This window comes from Lissotriton vulgaris, chromosome 3_1 (genome assembly GCF_964263255.1).
Source record: "Lissotriton vulgaris chromosome 3_1, aLisVul1.2, whole genome shotgun sequence".
NCBI lineage: Eukaryota > Metazoa > Chordata > Amphibia > Caudata > Salamandridae > Lissotriton > Lissotriton vulgaris.
The window spans coordinates 729,686,628-729,709,930 of NC_141689.1; the positions used below are offsets into that span (position 1 = coordinate 729,686,628).

Sequence of the window (23,303 nt, forward strand, 5' to 3'; positions counted from 1 at the left end):
GGCTCCTTTTTGGCTCCAGTACCCTGTGCGCTGGAGTAGTAGACTTCAGCTCTCTTTTCTGTGATCATCGGTGAGTTCTCGGTCCAGTATGCTTGCCTGCTTCCTCATCTGTGGACATGTGCACAGTGCAGACTGTCCAGCTGTAAATTATTTATGCACATTGCTCCCTCTGTGACTAGTTTAAAAGAAATTCTTGCTCCTGGGACGTGTTTCGGAGGGGGGGGGGGGGGGTGGGGGGGGGGGCGTTGACGCTTGCTTCTTGACCTTGTGTTTTAGAGGAGTAATACAGTGGCAGATCAGCCTGTTTTAGAGGGCTGGCGAAACAGTCTTATTGGCCTTATTTGACTGTAGGTATGGTGGCTTGTAGGCCTGAGTTATTTGGGTGTGAATGGGGTGCTGACTTGTGGCCTTGTTTGGGAGGGAGGTTGGGTGCTGATGCTGGCTTCTGCATCTGGTTTAGGGAGTAAAGGCTCAACTTTGTTGCAGGGTTGGAGACTCCTGGGCCTTGTCAATAGACTGGAGACTCCTGTGCGTGCTCTAGAGGTGGCTGAAGACCCCTGGGTGTGCTCTAGAGGGCTCTGGCTCGCGGGACAAAATTAGGGAGGCACTGGTGCATGTGCTCAGCTTAGGAGTTGAATGGCCTAGGGGTGTTGGTTCTTGAGCCCAGTTTAAAGGTGGCGGGCCGATTTCTGGTCTAAATATTATAGGAGAGGCTGCTGGTTCCTGGAGAAAATGTATCCATCATTAATTCTGCCCTCACATAAAGCGGACTGTGATATCATCCTGCGCATATGGCGAGCAGTGGGAAAAGTACGTATTTTCCCATAAACTAGACAGTTGTGTCTCGGGCAGCCCTTATAATTCATTTATAGAGTAGGTGGGACAAGTGGATTTTACAGGACATGTAGATCACAGTACCATTTTGTCCCTTGGCCAAGTAGATTATTCAAAAAATTCCACACCCCTGAGAGTCTTATTGGCCAAATTGAGGGGTAATTTAGAACTGTGTGGGGGGCTCTCAAATATTCAATATGGGTTCCGAGAAAAACAGGGCAATCTCGAACAATGTTCCAACCTGCACCTTTTGGTCTCCAAATATATGGTGGCCGGGAAGGGGTCGGTATATCTGGCCTTTATGGACCTCTCCTCGGCCTTCGACCTGGTGAACAGGACCAAGCTATGGTCCCTCTTACTCGAGATAGGGATAGAAGAAAACTTAGTAGCGCTCATTTCTAGTTTACATCAGGACCTCTCTGCTAAAATAAGGGTCACTAGGGACGGAAGGTGCACGGACAGCTTTAGGTCTGAGAAAGGGGTGCGCCAGGGCTGTATCTTGGCCCCCCTTCTCTTCACCATTTATATAAATGGGCTCGGGAAATATTTAGAAGCAGGAATGGCTGATGTGCCGCGTATAGAAGGAGAACAGATACCAGCTCTCCTATACGCGGACGATGCCATGTTAATCACACGTACTGGCATTGGTCTACAGGCCCTTTTGGACCGTTTTGGCTCCTTTATTGAGAACCTTGACTTAAAAATTAATGTAACAAAGTCACATACTATGATCATAGTCCGTAAAGGAAATAAGCTACACACAAAATCCTTTACTTGCAAGGTTGAGGTTCTCTCTAGGGTTCCTGTTTTTCCATATCTGGGGGTTCTTTTTGATTAAGGCAAAGAGCATTAGCCTAGCCCGATCAACATCAGCCCTGTTGGCCTTCACAAAAAGATTAGGGGCCAAACCAATGGAGGCAGTGATAAAGGTATACAACAGCAAGTGCATCCCAATCGCCGTGTATGGGTCCGCCATGTGGGGATATGCAAACCTGGATAAAATCCAGAGGGTCGAAATGGGCTCCTTAGAAAATTTTTATCTGTCCCCAATTCCACCCCTACCTTTACGATCCATGAGGAAATGGGTTTGCCTTATATTATTGACAAACTAAAATTAGCTCCACTTCTTTTCTGGACGAAAACATGGTTGAACTCAGAGCTAACACTAAATCATGCTATCCTTAAAGATGTTATCTCAAGGGATAATGCCATGAGAATACCCTGGCAGAAATACATTAGATCTGCTTTCGCCACGCTTGGGAGACCGGAGCTCTTTACCGATCCAATCAACATCAGGAGGGAAGATATCAGATGGATCAAGCAAGAATTTCCGGAGAGGGCTTGTCTGGCGAGAGAGGAGTTGGAACTGAGGAAACCCTCGGTAAGAGCTCACATAGTTTTAATCACCACTCCCTCCCTGGAACCATATTTAAAAATCGTTACTAACCCACTTCACAGACTCTTGCTAACAAAATATAGGTTGAATCTAATTCATTATTCACTTGGCAACTTCCCTGTGTGGTCACAACCTGAAGATGGACCTCCCTGTGATTGTGATCAGTTTTCAATTCAGGATACCCTCCATTTTACATTTTTTTGTGGTCTGTATACTAGTGAGAAGGCAAAATATTTACTTCCTGTTCTAAAGGCTGCTGGTTTCATCCAAGTAAGGCCAGCTCTCATTTTCCTCCAATCGCTCACGGACACTCTTACCATCTTTAGCGTTGCATGTTACTTAACAGCTGCCTTCAGATTAAGGAAGAAAAGAACATCTAGGAAAGCTTTATTTTAATCTAATTTTAAATTTGGTTTTATCTGCAATTTTAATCATTGTAATTATGAGGATAAATGAAATTAATAACTCATGTCATAAATTAGTAATCAAATCTATTGATGTTTTAAAAAATTGTATTGTACTGTATCTTGTCCTTTTATGATTTTAACAAAAATCGAATAAAGTGTATTTTGACTGACTGACTGAGAAGCTTTCAACATAAGATAAAAGTCAAACTAGGAGCAAAACCAGTGGGCCACAAAACCCGCCACGTTCCTCTTCTCATGAGACAGGCTCTTAAGAAAGAGCTAGACAAACCATGTCAATTGGGTATCATACAACCCATCTACTCGTGCGAGTGGTTGGCACCCATAGTCATAGCTTTGAAGGCCAATGGGGAAGGCATCCGCCGCTGTATTGACTCACACAGCCTTAAGGATAATATTTGGGTTGAGAGATTTCCCCTCCCCAACATAAATGAAATGCTGAGCAACATGGGGAAAGCGATGTTCTTCTCTGTCATCGATCTATCTATGGCGTACCATGAGGTTGAACTGCACATTGAGTCTAGACCTTTAACTGCATTCTCTTCCCCCTCTGGAGCTTATATGTTCATGAGGATGCCATTTGGACTTGCTTCAGCTGCCGCTGTGTTTCAAAAGATGATGCAGCAAGTGCTTAATGGCATCCCGAACACTATGTGTTTTCAAGATGACATATTGATTTATGGGGCAACTGCCGAAGAGCACAATACTGTTTTCAGAAATGTGTGTAAAAATCTGTCCGAGGCAGGAGTGACGGTGAAGCATGATAAATGTAAGATAAAAGTAAGCGAAGTGGACTATCTGAGACACAAAATCTCACATGAAGGTCTCAGACCGAAACATAGTTTAATCCAAGCCGTGAGAGATGCTCCATACCCCACTAACAAAGAGGAACTCGTGTCCTTTTTAGGCATGATTGAGTATATGGCAAAGTTCGTTCCTCAGTTTTCAGAAAAATGAGATGGATTACGTTAACTGTTGAAGAAAAAACAAGAATTTATATGGGAGGAGAAGCACTGCGAAATGGTAAACAAATTGAAGCAAGAAATTATTGAGTTACTAGCCCTTGGACCCTTTGACCACAAGAGGAAAACCATACTAAGCACTGATGCCTCCAACAAAGGGCTAGGGGCGACCATATCACAAAAAGGGGAAGGAGACGAGACCATCAAGGCCTTCGCTTCTCGCACCTTCAATCAGCCAGAACTTAATTACTCTGTAATTGAGAGGGAAGCCTTGGCATGCTATTGGGCCATTAACCATTTTAAATTCTTTCTATGGGGTACCAAGTTCAATGTCTGCACAGACCACAAACCTTTAACATTCATATTTTCAACTAAACAAGTGCATTGCGGTTTCTCCTAGAATAGCCAAGTGGGTTCTGGGACTAGAGAACTTTTTCTTTAGAATTGAGTACCTGCCAGGACAAGAAAATGTGGCAGCAGATTACTTATTGAGGTCGTCTCTCCCGACCAACCACCAAGAAGATCCTTTGGATGCTCCCATCCGAGCCATCAAACTACCATCCCTTACCAAGGGAGAATGAGAAGAACGAATGATAAAAGACACTGAAATTAAGTCTCTAAAAGATCTTATAATTAATGGTTGGCCGGAAACATGCAGGGAAGTCAATGAAGATATGAAAGAGTTTTGGGAAGTAAGACACAAATTTACCATTATTGACGATAAAGTATATCGCAACAAGAAAATAGTTCCACCTACCGATCTCATGAACAAAATAATAGACCTAGCCCATGAAGGACATTTGGGTAGAAGTATCACAAACAACAAAGTGAGGAACAATTTCTGGTTCCCTAAGATGGACTCAATGGTGGAAGCGACAAAACAAAGATCTTGCGCAAAGTTCCTTTGTCTCCTGTGGAGGTACCCGAAGCATCATGGACAAAACTTGCTATGGACATAATTGACCTATGGAAACATTGGGGTCCCAAAAGAGATTCATTTTCGTCCTGGTAGATTACACCTCACACTGGGTAAATGTCAGATTCACATCCACAACTACAATTAACAGTATTATCATGTTTCTGAAATCAGTCTTTTCAAATGAAGGTGTGCCAGCAGTTCTGGTAACAGACAACGGGGTGCAGTTTACCTCTGAAGAGATGAAGACGTTTCTGGAGGAATTAAATATCAAGCACGAAAAAACTGCACTCTACTTCCCTAAAGCCAATGGCTTAGCGGAAAGAATGAACCGCATGATCAAAGAACATATTTAACTGGCCATCACTAACGGCCACAATATAGACGATTCTCTCAGAGAATGCATATGGGCTTCCCACACTGCGCCTAATCTCGTCACCGGAATTTCTCCTTTTGTGGCTCTAAGAGGAAGAGAGCCAGGCACCAAATTGAACCCCCTCTGGCTAGAAGGTGGAAAGGCAGTGGTACACAACCACAGAGAGAGTCAAAAGAAAGTCCAGCAACACCAAACCAATTACAAAAATTGGTATGACCTAAAACATGGGGTAAAAGAACATAACCTCAGGATCAACAACTCCGTTGTGGTAAAGAAACCTACCCATGTACATGTTGGGCAGAGCACATTTTACCCCTCCCAACAATTAAGAAGCATAGGCAGAAATGTGGTACGACTTGAGGATGGACAAACATGGAGCGGGGATAGACTTGCAATGGCTGATTAGTTGTATATAGCTTTGTGCATTTGCTCCAATGCTGCATCGTTCATTCCTCCCGGTGTTTAGGGAGATGTGTTTTAACCTACTCCCTACCTTGCCTTACCTCTTCCCTGTTCCCCTTGGTACGTTCCTTCCACCCCTCTTCTTCCCTGTCAGTTAGAACGCTCTGGGAGTTCAGGTAAGAATGTTTGGCTTTCTGTTCATTGTGGAGAGTGGATGACCAGAATAAAGACATCTACTTTCAATCCTTGGCTTCTTCTTCATTAGTTAATCGCTCATACTGAGAGATCTGCACATTTAATTTGGGTGAAACTTAAAATTCTGCACTCTATGAAACTACTAAATTATGTATGTTTGGGTCCAATTCCAGGCGAAAATTCGTAGCAACAACAATATAGCAGGGAAATTATAATACAACTCAATTTAATGTGATTGCACAGCAAAAGTAATTACAAAAAAACTAAGCATGTTGTATATTTTGCCTGAACGGAAATCCATAAAATGATAAATGTACAACAAAAATAAGTGTTTAACCTCCCAAGAAGTTTACATTTTTTTTTCAAAAGATTCAAAATGTATATTTGGCCAATTGCTGCACTGTGCAGTATGCCCAAATTCGTGCAAGCCTACTTATGCCTTTCTGCTAGAACCATATGTCTTACATTTCTATTCAAGGTAGAATTCACATAAATATTTAAAGTGCATGATAACTACTATATTATGTAATAGAATTGTTCAAGTAAAAATACTGTGTGTTGAAAGCCAAACCTACCACTGACGTTTTCAGTTAGAATGAGATGAAACAATTGGGCAAAGGCTTCAACGTCTTTATTCAGCCAAATATCAGAAAGACAAGCATCCATTTCCTTGATTAACCAAGGTTCCAGGCAATTTATATCCTTTTCAGTCTAAAAAAAAAGTAACGTTATGAAAATAAATAACAACCCATAATACTGTTACAACTGCTTGAAAGCCCAGATACCAAGTCCATTTAAAATGTAACTGCATTTTGAACCCATTTCAATGTATCAGTTCTTCTAGGGAAGACTAAACAAAAATTCGTAAAGATTGATAGGTTTGTCAGATCATGTTTTTTTCACTTATGCAGAAAGCTTTAGATTGGTGAAAAAACTCGACATTATCTGGAAATAAATAAGTCTCTCAGCCAAGAATACAAATGGTTCATGCATGGGTTTACGATGTGACTTATACTTAATGCACACCTCCTCATCATTTTTGCGTGGCCTACAGATCTTACCAGTTGTTTTTTTTATTTCCAACTGCGGATTACAGTTTATGCTTATTACTGTATGACAATATATGTTGCATTCATTCCATATTTTGATATGGTGTTTTCATTCCACATATTCAATAATGTTCCAATACATAACTAATTAATATTTATGTGTGCCAGGGTACAAGAATTCCCATTAATTTGTTATGGCTTTACATCACTAACTATGGGGCAGTTTCGCATGTTGGCTGTAGGAATCACTAAAGAACAATTTACTTACCTTCAGTAATACCTTATCTGGTAGAATCTATTGTTATGAGCCACAATGTACCCCAATATAGGCTTAGGTAGCTTTTACCTACATTTGGCCTGCCTTGCTCTCCATAACGGTTCTGGTGCTGACCTTTTACCAAGTTATATGCTGAATGAATGTTGGGAGGTTTTCTTTGAAAACTAGCCTCATTTATTATGCATGAGGATTCTAAGTATCATATCTTAATCCCCTACCTAGGACATGCACAGCAGGATTACCATATTCTGTATAAAAACTCTGTACAAAAGTCACAGCTATAGTCATCCTTTAACAAAAGACCCACGTACCATTAAACATCTAGGTAGAACCCCTGAGGGTACCCTTCAGGTATAAAAGAACCACATCTTTACTAGGCAACCAGAGAAGCTTTCACACTGACACTAAACGCTGAGGTCCCTGCCTGCAGAAACTCCAGCATGCAACAGTCTGACATCAGTTGCGGGTGTCCAACTCGAGACCAAGACTGGTCCTTCATTCTCTCCCATCAGGTAATGGTGTTGGCTCTTTCCTAGGAGATTCTTGACTTTACACCCACATACATGTTAGGTACACTTAGGGTTTGCATCTTAGGAGTATGCTTGATTACTGCCATGCATTGATATGCCTGCAAATATTTACTGTTTTAGCACCATGGCAGAATTCTACCTTTTATTTACTCTTTCGGTGCTTGTAATCTTAAATATCTATTTCTGTCTAATGATTGTTGCAGAAAACATGTTTATACTGGAATGATGCTGGTTCAATAAATACTTATTGAAAACGTCCCCATTATTCTGTGTAACTCTCTGGGACTAAGTGAGCACGATAGACTTAGAGCAAAGTACAACACTGTTTCCACAATCCCTGAAGGTTCAGAGGTTGTCATGTTCGATAGTTGCCAGAAACAATTTGCTCCTTGGTAAAATTAGGGGGTTTATGGTGACACTTTGAGCTAGCTGGTCTAAAAGCTAACATATCTTTTGGGGGGTGTCTGGAATCGGTCTGAAGACCAATCCCTTAGTCTATGTTGTCTAAATGCGCAGACCCTATGTATTATTAGGAACTACACAACACTATCTAGCCGCAGATTTCGTACTTTAGAATATCACCAGGCGTCAGACTGGATCTGGAAGATTTTCAAGCAGTACCCCTATGCACCGGGGTGGGTGGTGTCATTCAGCTCTGATTCGCTCATGCTAGAAGCAATGTGTGCTGTTCCATTATGGAGCCACCTCAGAGCGCTGATGTGAGTTAGTTTTTTTGACTTTCCACGGCAGGAGTGTGGAGCCACGATGAAAACTGACCACTTGTTTGTTCCTTGCACCTTATCATATCTCGGAGGATGGAAGGGTTGGAAAGGATTCTGCAGCTAGACAGAGTCTCTACTAGAAAAAGCTTTGCCGAAGTTAAGTCACTTATTCATCTGATAGAGACTTCTAGCCACAGATTCCTTTCCTCAGAATAGATACTCAAGCAATACCTCCCCAAAGGCGGGTCGGCGAGCTCGAATAAATCAGATTAGATCAGCAAGTTGCCGCCTGACAGATGTACTGGAATCAAACTCCACACACTAATGCAGTGGCCACAGCTTTGGCTCTGGTGGAGTGAACATGCAAGCCCTCAGGGTTCTGTTTTTTTGGCCAGTGAATAGCAGATCTTAATGCACATGATGATCCATCGCATGAATGTCTGCTTCGGCACAGCCTTTGCTTTTTTGGGTCTGACACAGCCAACAAACAGTTGTTCATCCACCCAGAACTCTTTTGCGCAATCAAGGTAGAACAACCATGCCCTTTTTGGGTCCAGACAATGGAGCCTCTCTTCCTCTTTGGAGGGATGAGGCGAGCAAAGAAGATATGCAGGGTACCTTTCTGGCTTTCATCGAAGGCAGTGAAAACCTTCAGAAGGAATGAGGCACAGGTCCAGAGGACTAGCTTGTCCGGGTAAAAGCAGGTATAGTGAGGGTGCACAGAGAGGGCCTAGAACTCACTGACCCTCCTGGCTGATGTAATGGCCACTAAAATGGCGATTTTACTGGTCAGCAGCTGAAGTGGGCAATTGTGCAATTGTTCGAATGGTGCACACATCTTTAACTACATGTTTTGATTTTCTGGAATATAGTATGTCAATTGTGGTTTATTTTCTTGATTGTGGCTTCTTTTCTCATTGCTTAACACAACCTGTAATATTATAATATGCATATTTAATCTTTTTATATAAAATAAATAATCCTTTTTTAGATTAGTTCTTCAAATATAATTCCTACTGAGTATTATTACAAATTCATCTGTATAAAAGCATCTGCAGATAGATCCTGAAACGTCAAGACATAGCCATGAAATAATGTATGCAGCCCTGCAACAATGACTCCAGTATTAGGCTCTCTTCAAATGTGAAGAAAGGCATCTTAATTGAAATGTTCCTAGTTGCCTCTCCAACTAGTATCTGATTGCCCTTGTGCAGTATAGGGTTTTTATTTTAGGCAAAATCAAAAGGGGTGCAAGTTACTTTTATGGTTAATCCTCATCTTAGCAGTCCTTCTGGTTACATATTATAAAATGTTTTCATTTGAGCTCTGTTGTCCAATTCCTGGCTGAAAGTGGCTTCTCACAGGAGTTGAGCTGAATTGACTTAACTAAGAGTCCAATCGCGTAGAACAAGAAATATATTTGTTTTGGTACTAAAGACACATTTCATAAATGATGCCCGTAAAAGATATGAACAAACGTGACAGTCCTTCATTGAATATTTTGTTGATGTGGGACTGCGAGGCAAGGACTGGACACACCTGCAGCCTCTTCCAGCAGCGGCTACGTCCACTTGCCTGGTTTCCCAATAACTTTTCGCGGCACCCGCTTTGCGGGTGCCACTCATCGCCTATTTGCTTACCGGGCTGTCTGCTGTCTACTATCGCTGCTGGGGCATTTTGACCGGACTTCGGCAATCGCGGCCCCCGCTCCACGGGCGTGCCGCTGATCCCACCCACACCGCTGTTGGACTGCGAGGCAAGAACTGGACACACCTGCAGCCTCTTCCCGCAGCGGCTACGCCCTCTTGCCTTGGAGGTTTAAAACTAGCCTACTTATTCCGCGACGCAGGACGCGCGCGGGACGGAGCACGGGGCGAAGCCCGGGCAAAGGGCGGGCCCTCTGTGGTCCTCCGAGGCCTGTAGGGACTGGACTGGGCCAGGACCCCTGGTTTATCCTCTATTTTAAAGACTTCAGTATAGTAAGCATATCCTTATTGATGTGCCTTATTATTGATTTGTTTACTGGTGCCCCTTTTTGCCTTATTCTATGTTAATTGGTATTTATATTGTGGGCACTTAGCAACGTGGAGTAACTTGTATACTTGTACCCTAATTTGTTAGTATTTTGGTTTTGCATTTTACAGTCAGCCTACTACTTCCCGATAAAGGTTATGTCTACCAGTGAAACCCGAAGCAAGGCTGCGGCGGGTGCCTTAAAACTGACAGGTACATTGGATAATTTCATCCTCCGTACTAATTCCCTAATCGACCAGGGAATAGTACTCATGGAAAGAAGGGTGTCTCAGGACCTCGCGCATGCTAAAAGGTCGTCATTAGGTAATATAGCCTCTGCGCGTACCCCTATCAAAGCTTCAAGCATTTCTGAATCCAACTCTATGCAGGTCGATGTTGTGATTCACACTACTACCAGTACTCAATCAGTTCTTTTGGACCCACTTCCTTTAATCCCTTTAATATCGACCACCATTGATAATAATCTAGTATCCCTACCAGCTGTTGACCACCATTAGAACACTTATACCCAAAGGGGTATATTGGAAGGCGCAATTCCTAAAACCAAACGAATAACCACCAAGGCCAATGGTGACAGTACAACCAAACAAGTCACGGCAGGACACTCTAGTGATTTGGCAAGCGCCAGTGGTAGCACTGATGAGGGGAAAGACAATTTGGGTCATAATTCAGGGAAAGAAGAGGCACAGCATATAACCCACCTTTTACCATTGGGTATCCCGGATGATACAGCCTCGATTAGCAGTCTGGTTAGTATTCTTGATGATAGTAGCCTGGATGAAACTTCTGAGGAACTAGAGGATAGGAATGGCCCACTTATAAGCACTCTATCTGATCTTATTAAGTCTCTACTTTTGCCCTTGGAGAATAGACTCCAGGGCATAGAACATCAGCTCCAGGCCCTTCACCAGGAACTAAAATCCCGGAAAAATAACCATGTCCAAAGGGCACCTAATGCACCGGCTCCACCTAGTAGTCTCCCGCCCACGATTAAGACTCAATCAGTAGGGAAAAACTCTACCCCCAAATCCCGCCCCGCTAAAACTCCTATTCCAAAGGGTAACAAAGTCTGTGCTAATCAGCCAGCTACTAATGCGCATATTAAACCCCAGAAAGTAGATGGCCCTATTATTTCAGTCTCCAAACCCTCTCTATCCCATCCTGAGAAACCTAAGATGTGCCGGAACATTAGCCTACCACCTGACGCCTGTCCATATGTGATAGTGTTAACAGGTGTCCCTGAGCTTGCCCCTGCAACACTTGAACCTTTCTGGGCACTTAAAAATAAATTATGTCATTGGTTAGACAGAAATTATCCTCTCCCCCCTAACATTCATAGCAAATTGCTCATGGTGGAGAGAGCACCATGGGTGGGTGAGAATAAGAAAAGCCTACAGGGGGACTGTGTTGTTACATTCGAGGACCCACGATCGGTGGAGCATATTTGCTCTGGGCCCCCATGTAACAACAACTCTACAATTATGGTTAAATCACTGTCTTACTTCTACATGCATACGGAGCATCACGACAATAGGTGGAGCTGGTTGAGGGCCTCTAAGCATGTAAGGGGGGGGATGAGGTGTGAGCCTTTGAGGGATCAGAATACACTCAACTTGGGCGGGGGCGATGATGGAGGTTGGAACATAGTACGAAGAAGACCAGGGAGGTCCATTCCTGGTGGCAACCAGTTCAACAGGGAATGGTCTGGCCCACAGCTTAATTTTCCCCTAATCCCCTGTTACAATCGTTACAGTGGATTGGAAGCAGCCGACTGACTTCCAACTCAGTCTCCTGGACAAATTGGAAAGAGGAAGGTGGCAGCTTCCCTACGGGATGGAACTGAAATCGGCAGGGATGGCCCAGTTAGTTTGGGAATCATTAGTCCTAGTTTAGGAGAAAAGGAACTTAGCATTCCAGTTACAACCAAGGAATTAACTGTAGCTCCTATCTCCATTAATATTCTCTCTTGGAATATAGCAGGGCTTAAATAAAAATCTTGCTAACCCTGACTGGAACGATATTATTAACACATTCCACATATGTATGTTCCAAGAAACCTGGTGCCTTACCCCGCAATATACAAATGGGTACTCCACCTATTTTATTCCAGCAGTTATGGTGGGGCAAGGTCGCCCTTCTGGTGGCCTGCATATGTGGGTCAAGGTGAATTTGAACTGTGTTGTTACCACCCATAAAGTCCATTCAAATGATATTTAGCATATCTCCCTAAAAAGCTCGTCTGGGGGTATTATTTTTGAACTCTTTTGTGTCTATGCAAGAGGCTTACAGGGTGGTTTAATCTCACCCACAATAGAGCTGTTAGATGTGAAGTTATCAGATCTTCCACCTAGGTCTAAAATACTAGTAGGGGGTGATTTTAATTGCACATTTGAACCCCTGGATGATGAAGAGGTATTAGGTTTTAGTTCAGAGGACTGGAGACAGACAATACCTCCTTTAGTCCTTGCTCCCATTAAGCAATGGACAGCCAGAGCAATCCAGCTGAATGCTCTGGCCCTAGAACATAATCTACGAGCTCTTAATGGGCGGACTGTCTCAGATCGCGATGGGGCGATGACTTATAACAGGATAGGGTGCCCGTCTCGGATTGATTACATTTCTTTGGACATTCAATCTTGGGCAAGTCTAGTTGATATGGAGGTTAGGCAATCATCAGACAGTGATCACAACCCATTATGCATGGAAATCCACTGGGCAAATGGGATTGGCAAGAGTGGAGGTTCAGAGATGTTTACTAAAGAGGTTTTTTCTTCTAACTGTAACCGGAAGTTAAAATGGAATGTGGTTAAGTGTGAAGAGGGGAAACTTAATAGTATTAAAGAGTTAGTTTTAGCTGAAACTTGTAGCCTTGCAGCCGTCGCTCTAGCAGCGCCTCATCCTGCGGGATCAAACTTGCCAGTCTTGTATAAGAACCTAACAGACAACATAGGAGAGTTCTTTCTTAAGAGGTCACAGGGGACATCTACGTCAAACCAAAGACCCTCTAAGGGCAACCCCTGGTACACGGCAAATTGTAGAGGAACGAAGAGGCCATTACGCTAGCTATAAAAAGCAAGGACCCCATAGCAGTGAGATTAGCCAGAAAGGAGTACCTCAGAAGCATAACCTCAGCTAAGAAGGAATGGGAGGAGGAGCATTGGCAGCAGCTTAAGGCTGCTGCCTGTGGGAAAAACTAAATTTTGTTTTGGAAACTGATCAATGCCCTCGATAGAAGGGGGCAGAGCCGATTTTAAACCATATAAATGAACACCAATGGTATTCTCATTTTTTAAAATTGTACTGTGAGGATAGTGTTCATGGTCAATTAATATCTCCAGCAGTGGAAATTCAGAGCGAATCTAGCATGGCGATAGAAAGCAAGGAAGAGTCATTCTCCCCGCGGGAAGTTCAAGATGCTATTCTAAAAATATTACCATGGAAGGCGGCCGGCCCGGACGGCCTGCCTGAGTATTTACTACTGAATGACCCCAAAATATGGGCAGACCTTATAGCCTGTTTAATGAATTTAATTCAGCATGGCCACCCTGTCCCCGAATCCTGGAAGGGCGCGGAGGTTATCACTATATACAAGAAAGGTGATAGAGAGGCCCCTGCCAACTACAGACCAATAAGTTTAATTGATACCATTCAAAAGGTAGTTGGCAGGGTCATCATAAACCGAATAGAGACATGGCTAACAGACGATAGCATCTTGACCCACTTCCAGGCGGGGTTTAGGCGTAATGTTGGTGCGATGGATCAGGTATTTCGGTTTTGTGCGGTCTATTGGAAGTCAGTGTCCATCACCAAGGGTAGCCTCTACTTGGCTTTCATAGACCTGAAGAAAGCGTTCAATGTTATTCCACGTGCCAAACTCTGGGGGGTCCTATCGGAGATGGGTTTCCCTGGCTATTTGCTGTAATTCATCATCAAGCTCCACGAGGATAATTATGCAAGGATTCGGTGGGGGAGCCAGGGTCAATTGACAGGGAGGGTACCAGTCAATAGAGGGGTGCGGCAGGGTTGTGTGATGGCTCCGAAACTGTTCTCCCTCTTTATAAATGGGGTGGTGGACCATTTGAGGGAGGACCCTGTGGATGCCCCTGTCCTTGCCGGGGAGAAACCCCCCACACTCCTCTTTGCGGATGAGACCCTCCTGATGACCAAGACACCTAAGGGTCTCCAAAAATTGCTTGACCGCTTTAGCGTTTTTTGTAAAGACCGTGGGTTAACGGTTAACACCACGAAAACGAAGCTGATGGTACTATCTGCTAAAAGAAATTCTAGGAAAGTTTATCTCTCCTTGATTGGGTCATCTCTAGAGGTGGTGGATGAATTCGACTACCTTGGGGTCAGGCTATGTAACAAAATGAGATGGGACTCCCACATATCAAAAATGGTCCTAAACCTTAAAAGGGTCTCTGGAGCCATATTGAAGAACCAGCGCCTCTCTATTAGTAGACCAGTAGCCCCTGCCCTGGCAGTTTACGAGGGAAAAGCTCTAGCCTCTGCAGTTTATGGCTCTGAACTGTGGGGTGCCGAGAATACTAAGGCATTGGTAACTGCAGAGAACAAGTTTATGAGAGACATAGTTTCACTTCCTCCCTCGACCCCTTTGAAACCTTTATTCCTTGACATGGGTAAAAGATCAATTTCAGAAATAGTTCGACTCCGCCCTTTGCTATTCTGGGTGCGCCTTAGAAGGTCCCCTGAATTAGCAAAATATGCTCTAGTGTTGGACGAGTTAACTATCTTGAATGTATCCAACAAAATAAAGTGGCTCAATAATCTAAAGAAGCTGGTAGAGTCTATAGGTTTGGCTGAGTTTTGGGCCTCACAGTCCCCCCCTGCTAAACAAATTGTTACAAAATTATACTGGGATTGGGTAGAGGCCAAGGACCTCAACACTACAAGTTGGGGGCCTCTGACGAATAACTTTCTTGAACATAAACCCTCCAGAAAGCTAGAACCATTCCTGGACTTCATCCAGACCCCTGGAGATAGAACTTTGTTCCTGAAATTAAGATATGGTACCCTCCCCCGCAAAAAATTTACGGAAGGGTGGAAGGGTAGGAGGGTGCATGACACAAATTGTCCAGGTTGTCCATGTCTGGAAGATTCCCTTGGCCACTTCTTGTTCGCATGTAAAGCCTAAAAGCAGGTTAGAGCAAAATGGTTAAAACCTGTGTGTAGGGAGTTGGGAGTTAGGGATCATAGATCAGCTCTGCGTATTATTTTAACTAATACTACCTCTATGTATATTGTTTGCGGGGTCGCCAAGTACCTTGCCAGTGCTTGGTTTATTCGGTCAAGGTTGTTATGTAATGTCTGATCAGATTTATACTAAGAATGTATTCCCTCTATTTTTAACCTGTTTTTAGTGATGATTTTAAATGGAATTGTAGTAATTCTTGGTAAATTGTCCAATGGAATTGTAGTAATACTTGGTAAATTGTCTCATGTATTTTATGTCTGTACTTTTATGATATATTTATTGAATAAAGTATTAAAGATTCTGAATATTTAGCGATGCATTTATTGGAACTGAGGTGCCGAACAGCAACCCAGCTAGAAAATTGTACATGGGCTTAGTTTTTGTTAGATTGATGCCAAGGTCTAAATTATGCTGTGTCCTATGCTAGAGATGGGAATGGATTGGGATAAGCGGTAGATAGAGAGAGCAAGTCAGCAGTATCAACTTCTGTCTGAGACACGGAAATAGTAGCAAGATTAAATGAGGCACTTATGTTTAGGTAATTAAGGGGCGAGATATACCATTTGGACACTGACCTACTTCATCCAAATGTGAGGGCAGTTAGAAGTGCATTTAGTGCGCAGGTTTTATTCTGGATGAGGCTACTGCTGACAGGGTCAATCATGCTAGCCAAGAAAGTCATGCTTCCCACTCTCCTTAACTATTTTGCTAATCTTCCGCTTTGTTGCCAAAAACATTCTTTTGAGATTTGGAGGAGACCTGATTTGAGGTTCAAGCAGAAGTATGATGGCACAGGTGAAATTAAAACTCCTGATGGCATAGGGCAGACTAGGAGTACTAGATTTTACATTATATGACTTGGCAGCTTAACTGCAATGGACTGCAAGATGGTAAGGAGGGAGGCACCACATAGAGACTGGCAGAATGATGTCCCACAATAATGAGTGTCAGCTTTATGATCTATTCCATCCTAAAATCCAAGAGCAGCACAATACTTCCCCAACTTGCAAGGGACGCATTCAAATGCGAAGAAGAGGGGACTGCAAGAAAAAGTCTCACATCATCACACTGTTCCAATGATAAAATCCAAATACTAATTAAGTAAACATAAACTACTGACAAGACAATCCAGTATGTCTACCCAACAGCTTTTCCTCACTACAGAAAACGCATGGTGTGACACCCATTCTATTGAGCATATAAGGGGATCATTTTATTTTTCCTATAGGTGTCTGGTCAAACATGAGTAACATGCTCCTATACTGTCTGTGAACTCAAATTTGTTGTCTGTCTTGAACATGTCATTATTTTAAAGGGAAATACATATATTCTCACAGACCAGTACACTCAGATACTTCGAATCAAAGTCAACAATGGTGGAGTGGTTCCATACGTACCCCTTCATACCAGTGGAAACTCTTGTTGTGCAAGTAGGTTTACTTAGACGTCAGTCGAATTTAAAAGGTCAGAGAACTGAAGCAACATGCCGAATAGTGAGCATTTCATTGGCTTCATAAAAGATCATGTAACCAAATAATGCTTTGTGATTTGGCCCCAGAATCCTCAGATACATTTGGCTCTTGCATAGCTCGAGAGTGCCTAAATACTTACTGAACTATTCAAAGAACAAGCGCATTTAACAGGACAGCATAAATTAACCAAACCCAGCCCAAGTAGGAAGAAGCCTCTCCTAAAGAAGAAGACTCTCTGCCTTTCCATGAAGCGAACACTAAATAATTTTAGATGACTCACTATACAAGGAAAATCAAGTCTGTTATTTTATCTCCTGTTCTTCACAGCAAAAATAGTGGCATGGTTTAGAACCAGTTAAATGCAGTCACACATATGAAACTTACCAACTGACTGAACACAGTGTCACCGCCATCATCCAGCAAGTCGTACTCTTCTGTCACATTTAACATTGTCCTGTGTCTCTGGCTTTCAGGTTTAAGGTTGTTGTCCTGAACAGTATACCATTCAGAAAGCGTAGTCTGCTGTTTCTCTTCTATTAAATTCAAATTGTCAAGGCAGGTAAAATAAAAGATAAGATCAGATGTATGTCAACCTACAGTATTTATCACTCAGTCTTCTGGTCTCCAAAACGTTTAATCTTTCTTTTATAGAAAACGACAACTTTTCTGCATGCTAAAACTGCAAATTCCCTGATTTGACAGGCAAAAAGCATCCTTACCAACATGTACACAAAAAATAATTACAATATAATGGAAACTTGCTCCACTGAACAAGCGGAGGAATAAACTGAGTAATTCATTATATCTCTCAGTCAAGATTTTTCCAAATTAGATGCAAACATGTAGCATATTCCATAAATAGGTATTCCATACATGGTCAGCAAAGTCTTACCACAGGATTCCCCACGGGATACCCAGTCCAAAGCTTGTATTTGATTACCAATTTGTGGTAATGCTAAAATGGGGTGGGAGCACTAAAGGCAAAAGGACCCTAAGATGCCTGAAAAAGAATGAGGACAACCAAACCTCAACCACATCTAACCTGATCATACTCCTGACACATTATTCAGCCTTTGGTTCTGAAGTATTAAAAAAAAGGTCGGACCCATCACTAAGGGTGACTAACGGTTGAGTATCTGGGCTGTTACCAAGTTAAAAGAAAGAGTTTTACAGATTCAGAGGGCCTGTTACTACAGGGGAATAAGCAATTCTCTATACTCTGCTCACCTCGGCCACATTCGTACCAACTTCCATCAGTGGATGGCTATTCAATACCATGCCCCAAACTCCATAAAAAACGAAAACATTACTTGCCTGTAACAACCAGTGTGCCACTTGTAATGCAGAAGAGTTACATGCTCTGCACACTGCTGCCATTTAGTGATAGCGTTGAAACTGTATGTTTTTTTTCTAAGTAGAAATTATGCCCTCATAGTGACTTGTGATCCCTCTCTTAAAAACTGCAATGTCCCAGAGCATAGACTTCACCTTAGATTGTATACTTCCCCTACAGGTGACAGTAAGTAGGTGTAGCAGTGCAAAGTAGGATAGTCTATGCGTACTGGTGCAATGTAAATATCATTTGAGAGAAAAATAATTTATGAAAACACCATCTCATAACATGCCTGCATCTAGGGAGGTAGGAGGGTGCATGTGACTCTACAGCAGCACACTTGGTAAATTCATTTGTACAGAAAAGTCATATTTGTTACAGAAAAGTAACATTTTCCATCAGCGGCATGTGCTGCTGTAGATCATACACTTGGCAGAGACTAAAAAGCAGTACCCTTCTCTTTAATACGGTGGCTTGCAAGCTCTAGCGAAAGAGGTTTGTAACACAGTTTTAAGGGTAGTTTGTCCGAAATGTTGGTCTTGTTAGGCATGAATGTACACAATAATACCTAGTAAAACTTTGGTTGGTAAAGCATGTTGTAGCTCTACACATGCATGCAAGTTGGAAGTCTCATAGGAACGCCATAGTGAGTTCCTTTTTTGCAAGAGAGAGGAATGTGTCCTAGGCACAGAGTGTAGTGTGCAATGGCTTTGGCATTGCAAACCTGAATATACTACACTATCAACTTATTTACCCTATTGTAAAACAGGCTTCCCTAAGTGGGGCTTGCCAAAGGCCACAAAGCTGCTTATGTCTTCCTGAAGGCTTTAGTATGCTCAACGTAGTGCATGAGATCTCTTTTGACATTTAAAACATGTAAGGTCTTTACAAAAACTGACTGAGGTTGGGGAAACAATGTGGTACATCAATAGTTTGATTAACACGGATGTTTGGTTTGAGTATTACCCAGTATTTGGGTACTTGAATAAATGACTCTCCATGAGAGTCACTGCAGTATGCAAGAGTGTAAAGGATAAAATGACAGCCCCATGTCTGGGTAAGAGCAATGCTAAGGTTCCATGAAAGGATTTGTTAGAAATGGGGCTTCTGGTTAGCTAGGGCATGCACCTAAGCCCGGTAACATTCACCACTCTGGTCAGGGCAAGTAGCTACACACCAACGATAACAGCAATGTGTAAAGTAGTTGTGCAACACACGCTAACACACAGAGCAACATGGTGAATATACACAAAAAGACTCCACACAGGCTCAGAAAAATAGTAATTCTTTATGACATGAAAGTGAGATCAAAACAACAAAAATCCAATAAATATGTCAAGCGATATGCAATTTTTAACTAATCCAGCCACAGCAGTAGGGGATCAAAAATGTCAAGAATTCAGTCAATAAACCAACAATGCCACCTTGAAAGGGCTAAATGTTGAACAGCGCTTCTCACAGTGAGCGGTCCTTTAAAGCATATGAGCGCTAGTAGGAAATATGTGGAACCTGAGATTCCAGAAGCTGATGGATTTCTTTTAGGTTTAGTTACAGATGACGGCAAAGTACGGGTCTCCCGAGTCTGAGGAGCGCACGACAGAGATGCCGGTCCAGCCTGGGGCTAATCTAAGTAATCTGAAAAGAACAGGCAAACCACTGCATAGGAGCAGGTCTAGTTTTGAATTGCCTTTGTGTGAGAGCAGGACACCGCCTATTCAGATGTAAGTGTCAACCACCTCTCAGCCCAAGAAGGCTATTAGTATGTAGATAAATGCAGATGCATCCCATGTCACACCCAGTCCTTCTTGTGAGTTTGCTCTCTAGCAAGCATGCACAAAGTGTAGCTCCCACCCTGGCACACGGAGCTAAGTAAAGAGCAGACAAATGTACACTTTTTCAAGGTGGCATTTATAAAATAGTAGTGTTAAATCCAATTTTACCAGTAAAGAGTATTTATCATTACTATTCGAACCATACCAAACACGACAAAACTACTCCTTTTCTGATCAGGGATTACCACTTACAAGTATATAAGGTAATTCCCAAAGCTGGCCTATGGAGAAAGTTGACCTCACAACAGTCAAAAACAAATTCAGCTGTTTGCCACAGCCAGGACATATTAAACTTGAGAGTACATGTTCTGCCTTTTAATCAGCACCCTGCTAGAGTTACTTAGAGCCTACCTTAGAAGTGACATTTATACTACTATAATAAAGTAAGAACTTTCAGGCTTTGAGGCGGGTAAACTGGGGAACCACGGCGCCAATCTACACAATAGATACACCGTTGAAATCGTCAGGGTGTGTAGATGGTTATAGGTTATATAAATATAAAAAATAAACGTTATTTACAAACTTTATATTAAAAAAAAAGTAGTCCCTCCAAAGTAGCGCCGGCCGTGACGTGCGTGCTCACGTCAGGAGCACGGGGAGGAGCGGCGTCCGAGGAGCGGCGGACATGGCGCGGGGAGGAGCGGTGACGTGAGGAGCAGCGGACAGGCCAGCGGCGGTGCGAGCAGCGGAGAGGCGGACATTGCGCGGGGGAGGAGCGGCGGCGGACAGGCGGTGAGGAGCATAGCGGCGAGGAGCGGTGAGGAGGGGTGAACTGAGGAGCGGCGGCTGAGGTAAGGCTCCGGGGACAATCTCGGGGCAGGCGGGTGCGGGCCAGGCGGGGGACGGGGCGGGCGGGGGCACGGGCTGCTGGGCAATGTCAGGGGAGGTAGGGGAAGCCTGAATGCGCCCGGACAAGGTCGGGACGGGCTTCTAGTATGTATAATAAAAGGTAAGTTTAAAGCTTGGCAAGTATTTTTGAATGCCAGGTTAAAGTGGCAGTGAACTGCGCATTCCATGTTTTGGGGGAGAAAGAAAATGCAATTTAGGATTTGTCAGGTAAGTTGCTGCAGCAGCTAAATGCACCCTTACTGAAGAGTATGCTAAGTATTCCTTCTGCAAGTACATTAGGTAGCAGATGATGTCTTACAAACAGACTGTTTTTGGAGGCTGGAGTAGTAGCTGAGAAATCGCTTCCACAAGGCCATGTTACAGAACCTTGTGGTGAGCTTGCGACTCTTCCTAAGAATCTGTGTGCATTCTTCGAGACGTTAAATATATTAAAACTCTAAAACCTCAGAAGCAAAATCAAGAGATTCAGAGCCCTAAGGTTGAGATGTTGTGTGAGGTCCTCTTTGCATAGAGGTAGCTTTTGGTGGAGTGCATGGAAATTGTCAGAAGTAGTGAAAACCTGGTGGATGCTATGAGCATCATGGGTGCTTAGTCTCATTTTCCCTACTAAATACAGTATTTTTGGAAGTGGAGGAAAAGCGTATTATCCCTGACCAATTTATCCATATAAAATCTGCCCACTGAGGATGTGGCTATCTGGAGGGAAAGCTTTGGCATTTTGTAATCTTTAGCGTGGCAAAGAGATCAATCACCAAAGTCCCCTAGAGGTGGAAGTAGTGTTGAAGTGCCTGGAAGTTGATTTCCAATTTATGTGCTTGGTGATGCATTCTGCTCAGTGGATCTGCAAAATGATTGTCTATGAAATGTTCCCCCCATGATCAGGACATGTTGGCAAATGGCACAAAGCCAGACAGCCCAGCTTAACCATGTCAACTGTGGTCAGCATGTGCCCTCTACTGCTTCTGTCTGTAGTATGTGGTGGTCACGTTGACTTTGCAAAAGAGCACTGTTATGTTGTGAATCAGTTTGCAAAAATCACTGTCAGCTAATTAGAAAGGCATTAAGTTCACCACATTGATAAGCACACTGTTGTTGAGAGACCACTGGCCCTGTATATGCAACTTAGCATGTGGTACTATTATAAAGCAGGAAGCTATTGTTTCTAGCATTCTCACTGTCAGAGGACTTTATGATGGGTAAAGTGGAAGGGAAACCTCCAAAACGCCATAACTCTCTTGTTGTTGGGGTATGCTTGGTCTGTTACTCCCTCAGCTGTTGCTCCTTATCAGCTAATCGTCCACGCATGGAAAGACATAAATGGCATTGCTCTGAAGATTTAACCACTGTCAGACATTTTGTGAACACCTGAGGGAGCTGTTGTGATCTTGAAGGGTAGCTTGTTCAATTGATAATACTTTTCACTTAACACCAACTTGAGGTAATGGTGTGCTGAGTGAATGAGGATGTGGAACTAGGGATCCTTGAGATAGAGGATGACCATGTATTCCCTAACCCAGAGAAGTAGAATGACGTCTTGTAGGGCTGTCATCCTGAAATACTTTGATATGATGTACTGCTTGAGAGGTCGGAGTCGAGTACCAGCCTCAACATCCCTTTTTTCTTATGTATGAAAAAGTACAGGTAATAGATGCATTGTTCCCGCTGGGTTGTTGGAACCGTCTCAATTGCTTCCTTTAGACGCAACATCTGCAATTCTTCTTTCCGCAGCCTTTGGCGGCTTGCCTTAAGCTGTGGTGGTATGGTGTAGTATGAAATTGCAGACAATGCCCATAGGCGAAGGAAACAACCTGTACAACGCGGTTGTTACATCGCGTTCCGTAACAACGTGGTCGTTACAATGACCCATTGTTACAACACAATGCCATTACATGGCAAGTCATTAGATCGACTTGCTCTAGATGGTGCTCCAACCTAAGGAATGGTAATTTACTATTCCAACACCTTTCCTACTGTTGCGCAGGGTGGAGTTGGAATAGTAAATTATACTATTCCTAATGTTGGAGCGCCATCTAGTACAAGTCGATCTAATGACTTGTGATGTAAAATCATGTGTTGTAGCATGCTATATTCATAAGCGCCCATGAATAATATCCACTTGTCCAATGGTATCTTTATCCAATGGCTCTCAGCAGGTTTTGTTGTGATCAGTGGAAATATGTAGAAAGTCATTGCTGTCAGGAAGAGGCGCCTTTACTTTGAGCACATCTGGTCTTCGCAAGGCAGTTGCCCTGGATGCTTCCAATGGGGTATGACTTGGCTGAGTGACTCTCCTACAAGGACTAGTAGAGAGGGCATTATGAGTGGCCCCATGATGGTGCTCCAGATCATCATTGTTGTATGTGCAACCGTGACTTCAGAGAGTGGGTCTGGAATGCACCATGGCCTTGTCTGCATCAGTACCCTTTAAAAAAAATAAAAAATGTAATCCACCCGAAGGCTGAAAAGATGCTCTCCATCAAAAGG

The 23,303-nt window shown here is 43.1% G+C and overlaps 1 protein-coding gene across 9 annotated transcripts in view; it reads right to left on the reverse strand.

The window, feature by feature from the left end:
• The window catches only part of YTHDC2 (YTH N6-methyladenosine RNA binding protein C2), a 1,208,271-nt gene that overhangs the window by 767,394 nt on the left and 417,574 nt on the right, over positions 1-23,303 (reverse strand). For all 9 annotated transcript variants that reach the window (XM_086961045.1, XM_086961046.1, XM_086961047.1 and 6 more), the window contains 2 exons: positions 17,190-17,338; positions 6,082-6,217 (listed from right to left, as the gene is read on the reverse strand). In XM_086961045.1, the coding sequence (XP_086817171.1) occupies positions 6,082-6,217; positions 17,190-17,338 (285 nt within the window). The remainder of the gene's footprint in view (positions 1-6,081; positions 6,218-17,189; positions 17,339-23,303) is intronic.